Source organism: Glycine max, chromosome 5 (assembly GCF_000004515.6).
Source record: "Glycine max cultivar Williams 82 chromosome 5, Glycine_max_v4.0, whole genome shotgun sequence".
Lineage (NCBI taxonomy): Eukaryota > Viridiplantae > Streptophyta > Magnoliopsida > Fabales > Fabaceae > Glycine > Glycine max.
Window position 1 is genome coordinate 17941276 of NC_038241.2, and position 22163 is coordinate 17963438.

The following is a 22163-nucleotide window of genomic DNA, read 5'->3' on the forward strand; positions in this document are numbered from 1 at the left end:
TTTGGTAAAGTGTTATCTTGGTTTTTGGTCTGTAAATATGTTGTATGTCATGCTGAGTAATTTCCTAACCTTTAATTTTTTAATTTGCTAAACACTAAATTATGCTGCCATACTATTTTCAGATTCCATTAGGAGCGATTTTAGCCATTGTTGATCCTGTGGTCATTGCTTTTCGAAATTAAAAGTGGTCTTGCGGTCATTGCTGGAAAGTTAATTGTGTTGAAGCCTCGAACTCAGGTATTTATATCTTTGATTCGAAAACTACTTTGAAATTGTTTTTGTATGCATTACTGGTATAGTTGTAGAACTGTTTTGATTTATACGCACCACTTGTTGCTGAGTACAGGATAACTTGCAATGCCATGAGAGTAGTTTTTATTGAATGATTTGGAAAGTAAATAACAAATAATCAATTTGCAAGCCCAATACCATTCTTTGGTAGATAAATTGTTGTATTTGTTTGACTAACTTATCTAACATCTAATGAGTATCTGTCAATACTCCTCCCCTAAAGTTTCATTTTGTCGTAATGATGAATAGCTTGGAGCTACTGACACAAAGTTCCAATAGTGTTACAAGTAATTGAAGCATGGTCACCAAGCCATGCAGCCTAACTTAAGTTTCAATCCTTCTACTCTGTGTGAAAATGTGATGTAAGTGTCTCCATTTTCTCTGGTATAGAGGTTTGTAGCAATGGACTATACCCTTCACCAAGCTTCCTTTTGTCTTCCAAACTAATAGGCTTTGTTCCTGTTAGGCTGAAAGTGTATCTCTCTGGGTCTACTGACCTGTTATCCTTGAAATCCACCTTGTGCTCTTGACACACACACACAGCCACACACACACACACACACACACACACACTGATCGAGGTCGTACCCGAATCAAATAAACATTTAAAATGCAGTAACTAGGAAGTGATCCTAGGTCGTTTCCCAACGAGCAATGATAAATCGAATGTTCATAACAGATAGTAGGAAAATAGTAACGAATTGGGGGGGTTGTTTGCTTTTGTAAATTAAACAGCGAATAGATACGAATTAGAAAATATCATAATTAAAACACGTTGTTTCCCCTTCATTCACAAGCAAGTCTCTTATTCTAGGTTACGAGAATTTATCCTTAATCAGGTCAACCACTTAATCCAACCCTAAATTAAATTACTAAGCGAAATTTAACATAAGGCATTCATTATGTGATTAAGCAACACATACACCAATTAATCATGAACGATCATTAAGCATGAATGTAAATTAAGCAAAGAGACAATTAATCAAGCACTAAGCATGCATGAATTAATAGCAACAAATTCAGAGTAATTAGTGAAGAGGAAAAACTGAACAAAATTTAACAGTAATAACAGAACCTCAAAGAGAATTATGCTTGATCCTCAAGAGAAACCAACGCTGGAGACTTAGCCTTCCATTAATCAATAGAGAACGAAATTATAGATTGAAGAACGAAATTTTATTGCTAAAACGAAAAGTAAAAAACTGGAATTGCAAAACAAAAAAGTGTCTAAAAGAAGAAAAACCTAAAACTAAAAATGAACGAGGAGAGAGAGAAGAGAGAGAGAGAGAGGGCACCTCAACTAGAACCTTGGTGCTGTTATATAGTTTTTCCAGCCCCAAAGCATACAAATCTGTTTTAAATCCAAGCCCATAAATAAAATAAAAATCAAATCTAGATAAGATAAGATAAGATCTAGATGAAATAATATCTAGATGAGATCAAATCTAAATAATATCTAGATAAGATAAGATAAGGTAAGATCTAATTTTGTAGAATAAAATAGCCTGCCCTCTTCAAGTCCAAGCCCAAGATTACAAAAGCACAAGATTACAAAAGTACAATGCAAAACAGTGGGGTCACCCTAAGGGCTAAATCTCAACACTTCGCAAGTGTGAATGACGCCAATCCCTGTGTAGCTTCCTTCCCTTACTTTGGGTTCATTGATGAAATTTGGGAGCTTAACTATGTCAAATTTACTGTATGTGTTTTCAAATGTAAATGGGTTGACAACAACACCGGTGTGCGCACCGATGATATAGGATTTATGCTGGTAGACCTAAAGAAACTTGGTTACCACAATGACCCTTTCATCATGGCAGAATAAGCTAGACAAGTATTTTACGTGCAAGACCTTTGTGATGAAAGGTGGTGCGTGGTTCTCCAGGGCAAAACAATTGGTGTTAATGTAGAAGATGATGATTCATACATGGACACCTATGTTAGTCCTTTGACTGCACAAATCACTCCTAACGTTGTTAGAGAAGAAGAAGCTGACGACATTCGTGCTAATCGTAATTATCATGATGAAGGAGAATTGATTAACATCGTCTAATGTAATTTTTTGGAGAGAGAGAGCTCACGAAAGCAAGTAAGTGACAGCTACACTTTTTTCTGATTGTTTAAAATTATATCTTAACCTGTTGCAAAATTTATTTATAACTTTGTCTTGTTATTTATGGATGGTTTACTCAAGAGGGAGTGAAATCAGGCATAATTCATCAGTCTTATAATAAAATATGAAAAATTTAGTCATATTTGTATCTTGCAAGTTTCCCAATTTTCCTTTAATCTATATTCTAATGGGTTGGGATAGTCAAAGTATTGACTGTATTTAACATGCATTGAATTTGGTGTCTGGTAGATGTAGAAAATGATGTTTATAATACCCCTCCTGCCCTCAGTAAAAAACTTGAGGCATCGGTTTTTTGTTCTAGATGGCATCCTTAGGACTTCATACAGCTCATGTTTGTCGCCAGTTTCATCATCCACCACCCTTACCTTCTCTGGCTTCTCACGTTTATTGTTGTTAAACCCATATTTATGCTATCCTCCCTTCATGTATTGTTTTATCACAACTTTAGTCGAATCTCCTATCTTCAGCACAGTTGAATCTCCTGTCTTATTCTCCAATGACTCACTTTGATGGCCTGTATCTCTTTTCTTCATATGTTCTAGTGCTTCAGCTTCAGAATGCATAGAGCAAACTGAACTTTCCCAGTGATCACCAAAGGCTTCTGCATCAACATTGACACTCGCCACCCTCTTTGCTTTATGCTTTTGTGCTGCATTCCCTGCTTCCTCCTTATAAATCTCAGATTTATTAAAGGTTGCACTAGAACAATCAGCGCCAATCCGTGGTTCTTCCTCCTCTACCAGCTCAATATCTTTCCTTTCAACTTTTGTTTTGTAAACTACAGTGTGGCTTGAGCTAGAGGAGTCCATCACAGAAAAAATGACGCGGCAGCTCATGGCATCCTTCAACCAGATGCAGTCCCAGATTCAGACCCAGATGCAATCTCAGGGACTTGCACTGCCACCCAGGCCTCTGGTTGGTCCCTTCGGTCTTCGAGTAAGCACAAAGGGGAGTTGTGTTGATCCCTTAGGAAACGATCTTAAGACGGGTGACTCAGATAGGTGTGGCTTGTACATCGAAGTAGATCTTGCCCGCCTGGTTTCCCTGGGGAGAGTTTATGAGGGATCCACTATTGTTCATAACACTCCTTTGTTGCCTGGCCAAGTAAAGGTGAGTGTGGAAGAGGTTACAGATGCAGATGCTCCAGTTCCTATACCCACTGATGAGGTTTCCTTAGTGGGGCAGACACTTCACACCTTCCTTGCTTGGCCGACACATCTGGTCAAGTCTTTATCACAGCAGGTACTTTACTCTTACTATATGTTTCTTCTTTTTAAATTAATTCATTCAGCGTGCCTCAAATTAGGCCATTTAACTTTGTTTGATGAACAAGTAGTTGTGTCTCCGGCAAAACCACCTCCAAAGCCCGATCCGCAGGTCGATGATCCACTTTATCTTATGACATTGACCATCCCAGAGCTTTTCCTGAGGCCTTATCAGGTTAAATGGGATGCCACCGTGTTCGGGGTCTTTAATCCAGATTTCCCGCTCTACATAAAGCACGAAGACCTCTCCGAAATCGCACACGGTGGTCAATGTCTCAGCATATCAGTGTTACAGTTGTGGATTCTATAAGTCATTTTATATTACTTTTAATTACCCAAGTTATTGCTTTTAATTCATAAATATTTAACTTTGACTTAACATAAACAGACATCTCACTGAAACAAGTATGTGAGCGGGGAATTCTGATATCTATGGATTCCTCGAGCCACAGTCCATTCAGAGGTCTGGGCAATCGCAGTTTGAGTCTGAAAGTTACATAAAGACTTGGATGCAGAGTTCAAAACGCGATGTCTATCTTGGAGCCTACCTAAATGGGTAAGTCACATAAAATAACTGAATTTAATTAATGTTTACTAATATACTAGCCCATATTCGTCTCCACTGCAGCGGACACTGGCAGATGGTGGTCATCCTGCCCAAGGAACACCTAGTTGTCTGGTTTTGTTCATTGCATAACAGACCAGACAACTACCTTAAGGGGATTATTAACAGGTTAGTGTTCTTTTCAATACATTTGCATTGAAATACCTCAACAACACCACTTTTTAATTGTTACTCGCATGGAACAATGCTTTAAAAGGTCTTGATGATGCTCCACAGCCTAAATCAAAGGCTCCTGCTAGGTGGATTGTCGTCAAGGTACGTCATTTCCATAAAACTTCCACTTATATATATTTCTTATGTATATGTACACTAGTTGTTTAATTAATATCCAAATTTTATTATGTATTTAGTGCAATAGACAAAAAGTAAGTACTAAGTGCGGCTACTTGTCATGCACTGGATGTCCATCATCATTTTAGGATCTTTTAGGAATAACTGGGAAGCGGTACGTTTATTTCAAACAAATTTGATTTTTTTTATAATTTGTATTACATTATTAACTTATTATGATTTATTTCATCATGCAATATTTTAACGATCCTAGACCATTGGAGCCAGAGAGATTAAAGGCGTTGCGGATCCAGTGGGCACAGTATTATCTCCGAGGATTTAGGGACATTCAGTTTAGCTTAGTTTACTTTGGTTTAACATTTTTGACATTTCCTATGTAATTTGAACATTGAATTCATTTGTTGATTGTTGTTTATGATAAATCAATTATTCGATGTTTAATATGATTAAAACTGCTTATTTGCTGTGAATTGGGTCTGAAATTACATTTTACAGATACAAATTTGGGTTTATTGTAAAAACAGAAAGTTTATATAAAAAAAAAACTTGCAAACAACATCGGTTATTAACAAAAACCGATGTTAATATAATAAACAACATCGATTATTTACAAAAACCAATGTCAACATGCACCTTAACATCGGTTATACTAGAAAACCGATGTCAACGTTTACATATTAACATCGGTTATTTATACATAACCGATGTTAACGGTTGTATATTAACATCGGTTATCTATAAATAGCCGATGTTATATACAAAGAACTACAGCAAAATAAGTGTATGCATCATCAATGTTGACAATATATAACATTAGCATCGATTTTGCTAGAGAACCGATGTCTATATATAACATTAACATCGATTTTACTACAAAACCGATGTCAACGTTCATCATGCATACACTTTTTTTGCTGTAGTTCATTGTGTATAACATTGGGTATTTAGAAAACTGATGTTATCATATTTATGTTAACATCGGTTTTTCAAAACCAATGTTAACAATAATACATTCAACATCGGTTTTTGAACCAATGTTGAAAGTGTAATTTCTAATAGTGATTTTATCACAAAAAATCACTACTTCCAAACTCCATTATTTAATATTCATAACGACGGCTATAAAAGTGTTAAAGGTACTTATTATAACATTTTTTTTTCAAACCTGAATTCTTGTAAAAAAATATTTTTCCCCTAATTTTTAGAAGTAAACAACTTGAATGATTCAAATTCTAAACATACTTTCCCAGCATATTAGGCTTAGCAAAAAATCATGGACAACCCTTATAATAGGGTATGCCTAACACACGTGTGGTTCCAATTTTCCGCTATTTGTCCTCAAATCGCTAAGAAAATATTTGGTGTTTTTGGGGTAATCGATATGTAAATATTATTATATGTATATTTGGATTTCAATCGACGCGCATGTGTATTCTTCCTTAGGGGCCGGGTCTACAAAAACAAATCAAAATGTAGTTTGAATATTTTATTTCCAATAATTCGACTTTTTGTCAGCATGACGCCAAATTAAACAGGACCCATTTCACTGTGTGTGTATATAGCCAAAAGGAATACAAAATAATTACTACAAGTCTACAACCTTCGGCAGAAAAACATCATGGGTTCAGGAAATTGTATAGATAAGAAGCATTATGTTCTGGTGCATGGGGCTTGCCATGGAGCCTGGAGTTGGTATAAGCTCAAGCCACGCTTGGAATCCGCAGGCCACAAGGTCACAGTGCTGGACCTTGCAGCCTCAGGCACCAACATGAAGAAAATTGATGTTGAAACTTTCTCAGAGTATTCCGAGCCTTTGTTGCAGCTAATGGCCACAATTCCCCCAAATGAAAAGGTAGTTCTAGTGGGTCACAGCCTTGGGGGACTCAACATAGCACTTGCCATGGAGAAATTCCCAGAAAAGGTTGCAGTTGGTGTTTTCTTAACAGCTGTAGTTCCTCACACTGAGCATAAGCCATCCTATGTCTTGGAAAAGGTTTGCATCTCAGCCTCATCTTGATTGTAGAGCATATATACTTCTAGAATAATTTTTTCGTATTTAATAATTTTTATTATATGATTATTTTGTAACATCTAATGTTATATTGAAGATCTTATGACATATATAGATTATATTCATAAGATTCGTATTAATATAATTAAAAAAATTATATTGATATATTTTATGTTAAACATATTATTAGTATAAAATATTTATTGGAATTTATCTTTCTTAAGCCTCTTCTTTTAATTATATGTTTTCGTCAACAAAAGACTTAATCTCAAAATCTTGATTAAAAAGGAAATGAGTTTAATTTCACTTTTATTGGTAAATTTGTATGAATATAAAGTTGTTTAGTATTTTAAAAGTATACATTAAAGTTAATATGATATAAATAATTAATATTATTTTTAAATATATTGTTTAGTATATACATTTAATGCTATGCATACATTTAATATCATTTAACAGTGTATGTAGTGTAAAAAAAATAGTATATACATTTAATGTATATAAAAAAGTAAAATTAATTAACTATATTTTTTTCCGTAGCGGGTTACTTTTATTAATTTTTATTTAATTATAACTATTTTATTATTAAATTCTTATAACATTTAACATAAATAATTTGAATAATCAAAAGTTATAATTTAACTATCAAATGCATAAAAGTAATGTGGTTCCCGAATTTGCGTAATTGCGTCTATGTTGATCTAAAATCGTTGTTCAACAATACTGAGCATAGACTTAAAGTTGTAACCGGTCCACGAAATTATGGACCCATATTATAATCATTATTTGGACAAATCTTTATTCTAATCATAACTGGCATAATGCTATTGCTAGCCCAACTTTTTCTATTTTGAAACTATATTATATTTAAACAGCTTTTTTCTTAACATCTACATTTTTTTGTGTGCCTCTAACTCAACATTTACATCAATTTGCATTGTTATTTCTTTTTCAGATAATGTAGGTAAGTTTATCGAATCATAAATTATTATGGATAAATTTATCCACTTTTATAATTATAATATCTTAAAAATTATACCAAATAATATTTTATTCATTAAAAATAAAACATATTTTGCATTAACAACACATGTTAACATTTTTTTATAAATGATTTACACAGACACATACTTTTAAGTTATTATAAATTCATAATACAAATAATATGAATTTATACTAACTGAAAAATATATTATATATTAATATTATTTTGTACAGATAATATATATAAGTCTTATACTAACAAAATTATTTACTAATATAATTTTATTCTGCAAAATTTGAACATATAATATGATATGAACGTGGAAGACGAAGCCATGCAACAACGACGCTCGAGGAGAGTGAAGCAGCTACCTAAGCACTGGGATGTTTACTAGTTAGGATGAATGGGCCTAGGTAAAAGCTGATCATATGATCCTTAAGCAGGAAGGGTAGTTAGAAGTTGATTAGTTAGTTAGGGTTAGCAGCAACTAACCACTTGCGGTTAGATATGTTTCCTCGAGCATATAAATAAGTTGTAACTAACTACGAATGATTTGGAAAAAAATATCCAAAAGCTTCTTCCTCTTTCTCTCAAGCTCTTCTTCTTCTTCCCTAAGTTCTCCCTGAACTCGCGTTCTCCTTCTCTGCGAGTCTCCAAAGCTTTCTTACGGTCTTGCGCATTATGGAGGTTCCCTAGCCCTCGAAAGCTAGGTATCATTGGTGCTTTCATTGAGCACGTGGTCCAAAGTATGGCGAAAGGTACTAGATCGAAAGCTCTCTCATCGGAAAAAATGGAAGAATTATTTGTGAAATTTGCAGCAACAGTCGAGGCAAAGATGGAGACCTTATCGGAACGCTTAGCACATCTCGAAGCAAACAAATATAATCCACAACAAGCACAACCTGAGGCAACTTCGTTTTCAGCATCAGGATCACACACAGCACCGCATCGGATGAAGCTCGATGTGCCAAGATTCGATGGCTCCGACGCCACAGGCTAGATCTTCAAGATAATGCAGTTCTTCGAGTATCACACAACACCAAATCATGAAAGACTCATGATTGCATCATTCTATATGGAAGGTCAGGCATTAGCATGGTTTCAATGGATGCACCGAAATGGTTAGTTATCGTCTTGGCCAGCATTTTTTCATGCTCTTCATTCACGATTCGCATCAACCACATACGAAGATCCAACAGGATTACTATGCAAATTGTTGCAGCGAACCATGGTAAATAACTACCTCTCTGAATTTGAAGCTTTAGCAAATCGAATTATCGGATTACCTTCTTCAATGGCCCTAAGTTGTTTCATCTCGGGCCTTACACCGGCGATTCGCCGAGAGGCCCAAGTACTGCAACCAGTTTCAATGAGTCAAGCAGTGGCATACGCCAGGTTGCACAAGGAAAAACAAAATGACGCACGAAAGACATTTCGACCTTCAGCTGGAGCTTCCTCAAGCTCCCGACAACCACTATTGCCTACGTCATCCTCCAATCCTCCACTATTACCTACACCGATGAGCACTACTTCTTCCAACTTTCCTTTCAAACGTCTCACTCCGGAGGAGCTAGCCATACGACGAGAGAAGGGACTGTGTTTCCAATGCGACAAAAAATATTCGAGAGGACATAAGTGCTCTTCTTCCCTTTTCCTATTCATTATGGAAGATAATGACACAACATCAGAGTCTCACGAGCAACAGCTAACCTTGCCGGAACCCGTGCCAGAACCGCCACCAGCATAGTTGAGTTTTAATGCGTTGTCAGGACAGGTGGTACCGGAAACATTACGCATGCAGGGATACATTCGCGGGCAACCTGTGAGTATATTGATAGATGGAGGTAGCACGCACAATTTCATGCATCACAGGGTAGTTATGACGGTAGGGCTCACCACGAATACGACCTCTCTATTAAAGGTCACTGTTGGCAATGGTGATGAGCTTCAGTGCCAGTAAACGTGTTCCAATGTCGAGGTAACTATTCAGCAACACCCCTTTGTTATAGACTTCCATGTTTTACCTATTTGTGGTGCTGATTTGGTCTTGGGAGTGCAATGGTTGAAAACGTTGGGGTCGGTATTGACGGATTACACCGCTCTGACAATGAAATTTATGGCCGCCGGCCACCTGGTGGAGTTACACGGCGAGCATGAACAAGCCCTAGAATCCATATCCTCTTCCCAGTTACGTCGCATTGTACACACTGATGGAACCAATATAATGTTCCACATTTGGTTAGAGCCGTGCACACCCCCACAGCAGGATATTATCCCATTACCTCAGGGGATCGAGGAGTTGATTGACCGATATTCGAAGCTATTCCAACCATTAGTGGATCTTCCACCTTCGAGGGACACTGATCATGCCATTAACATTCTACCCGAAGCAGCATCGATAAACGTGAGACCATATAGATACCCCCATTATCAGAAGAAGGAAATTGAGGATCAGATAAGCTCTATGCTGGACAAGGGATTCATACGCACCAATGCCAGTCCATTCTCGTCTCCAGTGCTGCTAGTGAAGAAGAAGGACGGGTCATGGCGGTTTTGCGTTGATTACAGAGCCCTCAACGCTATAACGATACGAGATAGATTCCCTATACCAACAATAGATGATTTGTTGGACGAAATAGGCGGAGCACGGTGGTTCTCCAAGCAGGATTTGATGCAAGGGTACCACCAAATTCTGATGAAGGAAGAAGACATTAGCAAGACCGCATTCCGAATGCATCAAGGGCATTACGAGTTTAGAGTAATGCCCTTTGGCCTGTGTAACGCACCCTCTACGTTCCAAGCAACCATGAATCAGCTTTTTCAGCCCTTCCTACGCAAGTTCATCATCGTCTTCTTCGATGATGTGCTCGTCTATAGCAAAACGATGACAGACCACCTGGTTCACTTGGAAAACGCGTTCCAACTCTTGCTCTCAGGGAAATTCTCTTTGAAATGTACAAAATGTACTTTTGCTCAAACACAACTCGAGTATTTGGGGCACATAGTCTCCGGAAGGCGCATAGAACCAGTGCTGGAAAAGCTACATGCGATTCAGGAATGGCCTCTACCTTAAACAGTCAAAGCATTAAGAAGCTTTCTTGGTTTGGTGGGTTTTTACAGAAGGTTTATTAAAGGCTACGCTAAGATTGCCGCGCCTCTATCCTAGTTACTATGCAAGGGTCAGTTCCGATGGTCGGAGTTGGCTACTGTGGCGTTCAACACCTTAAAGAAAGCAGTCTCCACTGCACCTGTTCTTGCGCTGCCCAACTTCGACATTCCATTTGTGGTGGAGACCGATGCGTCTGGTATCGGCGTCGGGGCAGTTCTCTCTCAGGCGGGCCATCCCATCGCGTTCTTCACTAAGGAGTTTTTCCCCAAACTTCGTGCATCTTCCACCTATATTCGTGAACTTGCGGCCATCACGACGGCTGTTAAGAAGTGGGGTCATTATTTGTTGGGCCACCCCTTCGTGATTCTCACTGATCACCAGAGCTTACGGGACCTAATGACTCAAGCAGTGCAGACACCGGAGCAGCATCGGTATCTAATTCGATTGTTGGGATTCAAATATACTATCCAGTATCGGCCAGGATGCGAGAATGGGGTAGCGGACACATTATCTTGGGTTGCCGGAGAAGAAGCTAAGGCTTCCTTGTACCTACTCTCGGTGCCACAGCTCTCTTTCATCGTTGACCTTAAGCATGAGCTAGCTACAAACCCAGAATTTCTGACACTACAGGAGAAAATCCACAAGGACCCAGCCATAGCTTCTGAATATAAAATTGAGAATGGATTGATTCTTCACAAGCAATGCATTTGGCTCCCCATGGGATCTTCCATCATCCCGTTACTAATGGAGGAATTTCACAGCACGCCGACGAAAGGTCACTATGGGATTCAGAAGACACTTCAGCGGTTGCAGGAAAATTTCACGTGGAACTCCATGCGCAGCGATGTACGCACCTTCGTCGCAGCTTGTGTCACGTGTCAGCTTACAAAGTATGACAACCACAAACCAGCAGTGCTATTGTGCCCCCTTCCGGTACTGTATCGGCCATGGGAAGATTTAAGCATGGACTTCATCGTGGGGTTACCATCGTATAAAGGCCATACATGCATCTTCGTAGTTGTGGATTGCTTCTCGAAGGGGTTACATTTAGGTATGTTACCCACTAAGCACTCTGAAAGGAAGGTGGCGGAGCTGTTCACATCCATGGTAACTCGACTTCATGGTTTGCCTCATAGCATCATATCGGATAGGGACCCCTTGTTCGTGAGTAAATTCTGGAGGGAGCAATTTGAATTAAGTGGCACCAAGCTTTGTCTCAGTTCATCGTACCATCCACAAACAGATGGCCAGACGGAGGTTGCAAATCGGATCGTGGAGCAGTACTTACGGGCCTTCGTTCACCGCAAGCCATCGTCATGGGGGCGATTCCTGTTATGGGCTGAGTGGTCATACAACACTTCATGCCACTCAGGTACCGGGATAACACCGTTCGAGATCATCTACGGCTGCAAACCACCAACTATTCCGGAATATTTGGGGGGAACATCGTCAATCGAGACAGTGGATGAGATGCTCAGCCAACGAGATAAGGTTTTGAAATTGCTTCGCCGGAAACTGCTCAGGGCACAACAAAAGATGAAACAGGCCGCGGATACACGAAGACGACCTCAAGAGTTCAATATCGGGGATTGGGTTTTGGTTAAACTCAGACCACACCGCCAAATCTCGGCTTCTAAAACATCGTACACGAAGCTGACAAAGAGGTACTATGGACCATTTGCGGTGGTGGAAAGGTTGGGCAAGGTTGCGTATCGTCTGAAGATCCCCGGCCACAGTCGCATTCATCCTATCTTCCATCTCTCATTACTCAAGGCCTTTGTGGGAGATCCCGCGATAGCAAACGCGGATCCTTTGCCTACCATGGCTAGTGACGAACCAGCAGCAACTCCCTTGACAATCATTGACTCCAAACTGGTTCCTTCCGAAGATGGGCCCCGACGAATGGTGTTGGTGTAGTGGGAAGGCTTATCACACGACGATGCCTCGTGGGAAGATTGGCAATAGCTGAAGGAACGCCACAACCTTGAGGACAAGGTTTTGTCTGAAGAACGGGGGGATGATATGAACGTGGAAGACGAAGCCATGCAACAACGACGCTCGAAGAGAGTGAAGCAGCTACCTAAGCATTGGGATGTTTACCAGTTAGGATGAATGGGCCTGGGTAAAAGCTGATCATATGATCCTTAGGCGGGAAGAGTAGTTAGAAGTTGATTAGTTAGTTAGGGTTAGCAGCAACTAACCACTTGCGGTTAGATATGCTTCCTCGAGCATATAAATAAGCTGTAACTAACTATGAATGATATGGAAAAAAAATATCCAGAAGCTTCTTCCTCTTTCTCTCAAGCTCTTCTTCTTCTTCCCTAAGTTCTCCCTGAACTCGCATTCTCCTTCTCCGCGAGTCTCCAAAGCTTTCTTACGGTCTTGCACATTGTGGAGGTTCCCTAGCCCTCAAAAGCTAGGTATCATAATACATATAGAGAGAAGCTTAAATATATTTTTGTCCATGTGAACCAAGTGAATTCTAATTTTAGTTCCTAAATAATTTTTTTTCATCTCTCTGATCTTTGAAATCACTATTTGTACAAATGAATTTTAATTTTAATTCCTATAAAAAAATTTCCTTTGATTTTTATCTGTCAAAAATTTGAAATCACTATTTTTTGTCCTTAACATTTATTTTAGAATAGGAAAATAACATTTATTTTGTGATCTTGAAATTTTTTCTAGAGATGTTACATGATGTCATTATATTATAGACACCATGGTGAGTGTCATATGGGATAGTCTCTTGACATTTGATTAAGACATTTGTCGTTAATGAGTGTCATATGTTATTACTAGGGATCAAAAACAATGATTTCAAATTTTAGAGTGATGAAAAGTAAAAAAAAAAAGAAATTACAAAGATCAAAATCAAAACTCACTCAGTTTATAAAAATTAAAAACATATTTAAACTTATATGCATATATATATAATTTAATTTTTAGAGTAAATTACACTCGTATCCCATGTGTTTTTCTCAAATTGCACCTGATACCCCCCTGCTTTTTTTTTACATTACTTTTACCTCCCTTTTGTTAACATCGTTAACTGACATTAGAAAAAATTACCCTAACATCTTTATTACACTCGCACCCCCTGTGTTTGCTTTTCAAATTACACCTGATATCCTTCCCCTTTTTAACATTACTTTTAGCCCCCCCTTCTTTTAATATCATTAACTCATATGTGAGTAGACAAAATTATCCTAACATTTTTGTTAAATTCTCAACAACAAATTAACAATTGACCCTGTGAATGGACCTTTCTTAAGGCAATAACAGTTTTCCTTTAATATTTGACTCTTACTTCATTGTTACTAACACTTAAAAGATGCATCTCTTGATTGAGACATTATATCAAACACCTAGCCATCAAAAATAAATATTTCAAAAAAAAGGAGTTAAAAACACCAATGTAGGAGCAAAAGACTAAAATTTGAAGCAAATGACCATATTCAATCAATAGGCATTGCTGGGAACACATCCAACAAAAACGCAGCAACTAAACGACCCAACACGCACTCAAAAAATTGAACTAAAAAGAAGAAGAAGAAGAAGGAGGAGGAGGAGGAGGGTGTTAACACATGCATATCAACAAGGTAGATTCACGTCCAACAAAAAACTGGGTTCATGTCGAATTAGAGAAAAAAGAAAAAAAAGTGTTAAAATATTTTCAGGTTTAAAACAATGTCATGTCTTTTATGGAGTTAAGAGGAAGAAGATGAGGATATTCTAGACATAAATTTTCATTAAAAGTCATATGACCAGCATGTGTCTATTTTCTGTGAAATTATTAAACGGTATTTAGGAGGGAGAATGTCTAAAATTATCCTAACATTTTTGTTAAATTCTCAATAACAAATTAACAATTGACACTGTGAATGGACCTTTCTTAAGGCAATAACAATTTTCCATTAATATTTGACTCTTAGTTCATTGTTGCTAACACTTAAAAGATGCATCTCTTGATTGAGACATTATATCAAACACCTAGCCATCAAAAATAAATATTTCAAAGAAAGGAGTTAAAAATACAAATGTAGGAGCAAAATACTAAAATTTGAAGCAAATGACCATATTCAATCAATAGGCATTGTTGGGGACACATCCAACAAAAATGCAGCAACCAAACGACCCAACACGCAACCAAAAAATTGAACTAAAAAGAAGAAGAAGAAGAAGAAGAAGGAAGGGTGTTAACACATGCATACCAACAAGGTAGATTCACGTCCATCAAAAAACTAGGTTCATGTCGAATTAGAGAAAAACGAAAAAAAAAGTGTTAAAATATTTTCAGGTTTAAAACGATGTCATGTCTTTTATGGAGTTAAGAGGAAGAAGATGAGGATATTTTAGACATAAATTTTCATTAAAAGTCATATGACCAGCATGTGTCTATTTTCTGTTAAATTATTAAACGGTGTTTAGGAGAGAGAATGTGGGTGTAATGTGAGCTAAACAATTAATGGATTTTTTGTAGGATGCAAAAAAGTAGGGGTGTCGGGTGCAATTTGAAAAAAATATAGGGGGTGCGAGTGTGAAGAAGAAGATGAGGATAGTTTAGATATAAATTTTCATTAAAAGTCATGTGACTAGCTTATACCTTCTTGTTTGAGTGTAATGTGAGCGAAACAATTAAGATATTTTTTGTTGGATGCAAAAAATGAGGGATGTCGAGTGCAATTTGAAACAAACACAGGAGATACGAGTGCAATTTATTTTAATTTTTATCAGATAAAATATATATCATATGAGGATAAATCAAACATAAATGCAAAATATAAGTTTAAAAAATTCCATTTTTTGTGAAACCATACACCATCACACACACACACACACACATATATATATATATATATATATATATATATATATATATTTTGACAGCTTACATTTACATCTTGTTTGAAAGCATTATTTGAACTTTTGACTTGAACAGTACACTGAGAGTATCCCAGCGGAGAATTGGCTGGATAGTGGATTCTCCCAGAGTGGAAACAAAATAGTAGTTATTTTGGGTCCAAAATTCTCGTCCGGCAAACTCTACCAAGCCTCCTCCATTGAGGTAATTACATGTTACTGTAGTCTTCTGGTCCATAATCCTAACTAGAGTATTGCTTGCCAAAAAGAGTAATTGTTAACATGCTTCTAAGTTTCACTTCAAAACAAAAAAGCTTCTAAGTTTTGAAAATAAAAATAAGGATTGGATTTTGCAGGATATAGAATTGGCGAAGACTTTGTTAAGGCCAGGGTCCCTCTTTATCGAAGACTTGTCCCAGATAAAAAATTTCTCTAAAGAGAGATATGGGTCAGTTCCTCGTGCTTTTATAATTTGCACTGACGACCTTGGAATTCCATTGAGTTTCCAGCTCTGGATGATTCAAAAAGCTGGCGTTAGTGACGTTGTCGAGATCAAGGGGGCAGACCACATGGCTATGCTAAGCAAGCCACAAGAACTATGCGATTCTTTGTTGAAAATAGCTACTAAATACACATGAATTCATGAAGCAGGCTTTATTTGTTGTGTTTGAAATTAACGTGTGTTAGAATTATAAGATCTCGTTTTAAACAACGAGGCATAGCAACATGAAGTTGTATTCTTGTTATCTTGGTAATGAATAAACTTTTCAAATAAATGCGGGTTCTGTTATTAAATATAATAAAGGTATGGTCAACGAAGAAGTCAAAGAGATATGAAGCAGTTCAAATAATGAGTTGGTTTCTGATATCTTATTTTTTTGCACTACAAGAGAAGTATCGATTTTTTATGGCCAAAATTCGTTGGTAAGGTTGAAAATCCATCAGTAAATATGCATTTCTGATGGACAAAAATTGGTCTGAAATTTTGGTGTAGAAAAAAACTTTTGTTGGTATTCTGTTAGTAATTTCTAACGAATAATCCGTTAAAAATTACCGATGGACATCCCAGTAATTACCAACGGATAATTCGTCAGTAATGGTTACTTTTTTTCCAACGGATAATCCGTCTATAATGGTTACTTTTGCTTTCGACGGATTATCTATTGGTAATGGTTACTATATTTTCTGACGAATAATTCATTAGTAATGTTCAATGAATGTCATCATTATTATATAATTTGTCACTAGTTTTGTTATTCATATTTTTTGGTATATTTAAAATATTATCTAGTTGGTATAATATTATATTCTATTGCAAATTAATATTGTGCAATGACAACATATACAAAATAACAATAAATTTAAAAATTCATAATTTTTAAATAATTCATTTATAAAGTTGTCATACAGATTAATCCTATATAACTGTCTTTAACAAGTCAAACCATTTATAAATTAAAACATACCATAGTTTTAAAACAACATTAATAAAAAGGATAAGTAATAATAAGTCTTTTAATACAATCTACTAATTATCATAATTTCAAGAGTGTGGTTGTTTTGGTTTTCTTATTGTTGGTGTTGGTAATCCAATTGTTGCTCTTGCTAATCATTTTTTTTTTGTTTTGTTCAAAGATATTTCATGCATTAGGTGGTAGGAATTGCATGACAATTGATTAAAATTACTGAAATTGCTACAGAAATTGACAACTCATCCGCTTATTGTCTTTTTGAAATTCTTCATGTTATGTAAAGATAATAATATGAATAAAATGAATAACAATTAAAAAATTGACATGTGTACTCCTAGATCTTTCATCGACAAATTCACCAATATCCTTTCCTATATGGGTCTACTAAAGGACCTCATCAATATGTACAAGACGACAAAATTTGGATGCCTACAAAAAAAATGATGCTAAATAAATGAGCATCTAATCTTAAAACTATTAAGTTTTAAACTAATATCAAAGAAGTTTAATGTACACTAAGATGTCAACAATCACACAAGAAGGGGGGTTGAGTACTGTGTTAATAAAAAATATATTTTGTTTTTGCAAATAAAAAACTTTTTATCACAATGATAAGAAAGGTAGATATAGACTATGTCGTTCATTGAGTTGAAAAAGAAATTTTGATGAAAACAAAGTGGTGTGGTCTAGTAACAAGTAAAAAGAAAATCACAAGGGTTTTTCAAAAAAGCACTTGGTGAGCAAGTGTATCAAGATGAACCTAAAAAAATACTTAAACAAATAGCTTTAGAGAGAGTAGAAAAACCTGACTTATACTAATTCACTTAAATAGAGCTACATCCAGTTATTGTGTAAAGGGTTTAACTAATCAGAACTTTGATTACAAACAAGTATTCTATCCTGTCACTCCTGGCTATACAAATATTTTTTATGTCACTTCTAGAATACCCTTAGACTTCCCATGTATCTAAGAACACACAAGTATTGTTTAAAACGAAGCCACTCTTGGCTTTCACAAATAGAAGATTAATTTGAATGAATACAAAAATTCAATAGCACTCAAAGAGTGGATATATAGTTAAGCTCAAATACAAATAAACTTTGCTTAGCAAAAAATGAAAAGTTTAAGTGTTGACTGTGTCATTCACTAATTTAGTGGAGTTTCACTTTGAAGAATTTGTGCTCGTTTTCACTTGATGTATATTCGTTATTGATTTGTTAAGTAAGAGACATCTTTTATAGACTTCAGTAAAGGATACATTATGGGATGGATTAGTGTTGAGTCTTGATATGACTGTTGTCTCACAAGTAGTAGCAAAACCACGTGGTGTGCTCTTAATGGAAAGGATAGGAATAATAGTACATACAACTACACGTGTTGCTCTTTCACAACGAAAGCGACCCTTAAGGAATATTCTGTAAATTCCTTCTATTGGCTTATATTCTATCCCTCCCCAAATTCAAATGTTATCAATTTCAAATAAAGAGAGACAAAGATGAAATTCAAAAAGCGAGAACATGCACTTCCCTTTGTAGCTAACATTATCATTTAGTGCCTTGCTGGACATCACTTTCGAGGGTATAAAATAAGTTTATAAGTTATTTAAATCCAGTGGATGCATATAAAAATATCTCAATTTGTAGACATTTCATGCAATCCTACCTCGTAAGGGCATTGGATAGAAGACTCCAAGTAAATTGGGCCAGAGATCCAAGGGAAGGCCCTAGGGTTCTCATGAGCCTTAGGGTAGATTTCAGGCCCATGGGCTAAGTATGAGCCTGCTTATCTAGGTAAATATTAGAATAGGTTTTTCCTTATTTTGGGCTTTGTATTTTGGCCATTCTTGTAGTATAGGGTTTTAGCCTTGTATTTGAGGGCATTTTGGGTAGTCTTTGTAGTAGGGACTTTTTTTTTGTTTTTTCATGTATTTTATCAAGGAGGTGAGCTTAGTTTTTAGATGGGTGTGTGTAGCTAAGCTCTAGCTTCTCAAGGAAGTTTTCTCAAAGAAGCTTTTCAAGAAAGTTTTCTTAAGAAAGCTTCTCAAGGAAGCTACCTAGTCTATAAATAGAAGCATGTGTAACACTTGTTGTAACTTTGATGAATGAGAGTCTTGTGAGACACAACTCAAAGTTCAACTTCTCTCCCTTTTTCTTCCTTCAATTTCGTGCTCCCCCCTCTCTCTTTCTCTCCCTCTTTCTTTTCCTCCATTGAAGCATCCTCTCCCAGCTTCTTATCCAAGGCTCATCTTGGTGGTGAAGTTCCTTTTTCTATGGCTTATTCCCTAGTGGATGGCGCCTCCTCTCACCTCTTCTCCTTTGTCTTCCGCTGCATCTCCATGGTGGAAAATCACCATTGAAGGATCTCATTGAAGCTCAAAGATCCAGCCTCCATAGAAGCTCCACAAGCAAGCTTCCATCAAGTGGTAATCAGAGCACAAGAGCTTCCAGTAGGTGCTCCTTAAACCTCCATTAATTTTTTTGCTTTACCTTCTCTTCCATTGTTGTTTCTTCATTTTTCTCCATGTATCTCCTCACATGTCTTGTGCTAAATGTTGTTATCATGATTCTTTTGAGTTTCCACCGATTAAACTTGCTATAAAAGCTAGATTTGATTTTCTATGGTTCAAATTTCTTGTTCTTGTTCTTGAACCATGAATTGTGCTGAGTTTAGGTTCCTTTGAGTTTTGTCTTGTTATTTTTTGTGGCTAAAACCTAAACCATAAAATTCTTACAAAAATATTAAAGTAGAAGAAAAACTCAAAAATCTAGAGTGACTTGTTCACCTATTGTAGTTTTGTCATAGAAGTCATGTCTAGTCATGAAACTTGTCACATAAGATTTTTATGTTGTGCTGAATTTTATTTTTCTTGTTTCTTTGTCTAACTCATTTGTTCATGAGTGTATGAAATTCTTTTAGCCTATTATTTGATTTGAGTCAAACCTTTCATGTTAATTAGTCCTTAACATGTTCATGCAAAATTCTTAGAGAGTCTTTGATTGTGAACCTTTTCTTGAACTTTTAGGTTTCCTTATGATTGTGTCTATTGTGAATTTAAGTTTTGGTGATTGAATTGTTGGCTGAAATGTTAATCCTAAGTGAATATTGAACTCATAAAACTGTGGTAAAAAATCCTAGTGAGTTCAACATACATAGGAAGGTTGAAAGTAAGCCCAAGGCAATCAATATACCATGCTTAAAAAAAAAATCGCTGGTGCTGGCAGCTTGGACATACAAACTTGTAAAAATTACTGAAAAGTGTAAGATCCTCATTTTGAAATTCTTTGCCTAAGGCTGCTAGATGATTTACTATATGTGTAAATCTCTTTTGCATACTTTGAATATTTTCATTTGCATTCATTCTAAATAATTCATACTCATGAGTTAGTGCATTTATCCTAGATCTTTTAACATCTGTAGTTCCTTCATGTGTTAATCGAAGAGTGTTCCACATTTCCTTAGCACTCTTACAATTTGAAACCCTGAAATATTCATCCATTCCTAGGGCAGATGTTATTATGTTTTTGGCTTTTAAGTTGTATTGTACTCGTTTTCTATCCTCTTCAGACCATCTATCTCTAGGTTTTTCTATGGTTATGCTTTCACTTGATGAACTACCATCTATTGAAACTCTTTCTACTGTGGTGGGTATATAAGGCCCTATTTCTATGGCTTCCCAGATATTTAGATCTATTGCCTCGATAAAAATTTGCATTCGGGTTTTCCAGTAGTGGTAACCCTCTCCATTAAAGATTGGAGGTCTATTGATAGAATTCCCTTCTGGAAATAAGGAATTTGTTGAGGCCATCTTTTTCTTGAAGCTTCTAAACTTTATACAAGAATGAAGCTCTGATACCACTTGTTAGACAAGTGGCCTCAGATATCTTAAGAAGGGGGGGTTGAATTAAGATATTCCAAACTACTTGCTCTAATTAAAAATCTATTTCACTTTTTATTCAAGTTATGAATTCCCTTAATGACAATCTTCTTAAATATTAATTCAAATAACACAATTTGAATATGAATATAAAGCAATAATAAATAAAGGAGATTAAGGGAAGAGAAAATGGAAACTCAGTTTTATACTGGTTCGGCCACACCCTTGTGCCTACGTCCAGTCCCCAAGCAACCCGCTTGAGAGTTCCACTATCTTGTAAATACCTTTTACAAGTTCTAAACACACAAGGACAACCTTCCTTTGTGTTTAGAATTCCTTTACAACAAGAGACCCACAGTCTCTTAATTCCTTAGAGAATGAGTAGAAGAAGAAGAATGAATCTCTCTAGAAAGAGATAGATTTTTACAGATTGAGCGCTCAAATAATTCCTTAATGAATTGCAATTGAATTGGCCAAAGAATTCTTAAGAGGATAAAATGAATTTGCTCTCTGAGAGGATAAACACTTTTTGTTTTGAAAAAACTCTGTCAAAATCGTGTCTCAAGTCACACATATATAGGCCTATGAAAGCCATTCAATAACCACATGAAAGGATGTGACTGATGAGAATGTTTTCTGAAAAAATCCTCTGGTAATCGATTACAATAAGTGTGTAATCGATTACACTCTTTAAAATTTGAATTAAAACGTTCAGAAACTGCTGGTAATCGATTACCATATATGCGTAATCGATTACACAATGCAAATTTTGAATTCAAATTTTAATAGCTGTTGTAAATCATTTTTGGCCACTGGTAATCGATTACATCCTCTGGTAATCGATTACCAGAGAGTAAATTTGTTGAAAAACACTTTTTAGCTTAAAATTCTTGGCCAAACCTTTTGCTAATCCAATTGGAATTTCCTTCCATTTTAATATCCTTTCTAAGACTCTATAGACTGTCTTGATCATCCATCTTGACTAACTCTAATTGCTTTGTCTTGAGTAAATCTTTGAGAAACATATGATTCATGTAATCCTTTGGCATCATCAAAACTTTCAGCTTGATCCTTTGTCTACAATCTCCCCCTTTGTGATGATGACAACACCTGAAATCAAGACAAGCTATTTACAAGATGATAGCACGTTCACACAACCCTTACTCCCCCTATCTTTTGGCATGTATGCCTAACTTTTCTTAACGATAAATTTCTAAATTTCTAATTGATTTCTAACCCATG

General features: G+C 36.2%; 1 protein-coding gene across 1 annotated transcript; it reads left to right on the forward strand.

The window, feature by feature from the left end:
- The first annotated feature begins 6083 nt into the window (after nt 1-6083).
- LOC100790419 (salicylic acid-binding protein 2) lies at nt 6084-16350 on the forward strand. Its single transcript, XM_003524588.5, has 3 exons — nt 6084-6599; nt 15654-15779; nt 15931-16350. The coding sequence occupies exons 1-3, from the start codon at nt 6225-6227 to the stop codon at nt 16210-16212; spliced, it is 783 nt and encodes a 260-aa protein (XP_003524636.1). The 5' UTR covers nt 6084-6224; the 3' UTR covers nt 16213-16350.
- Nucleotides 16351-22163: the final 5813 nt, after the last annotated feature.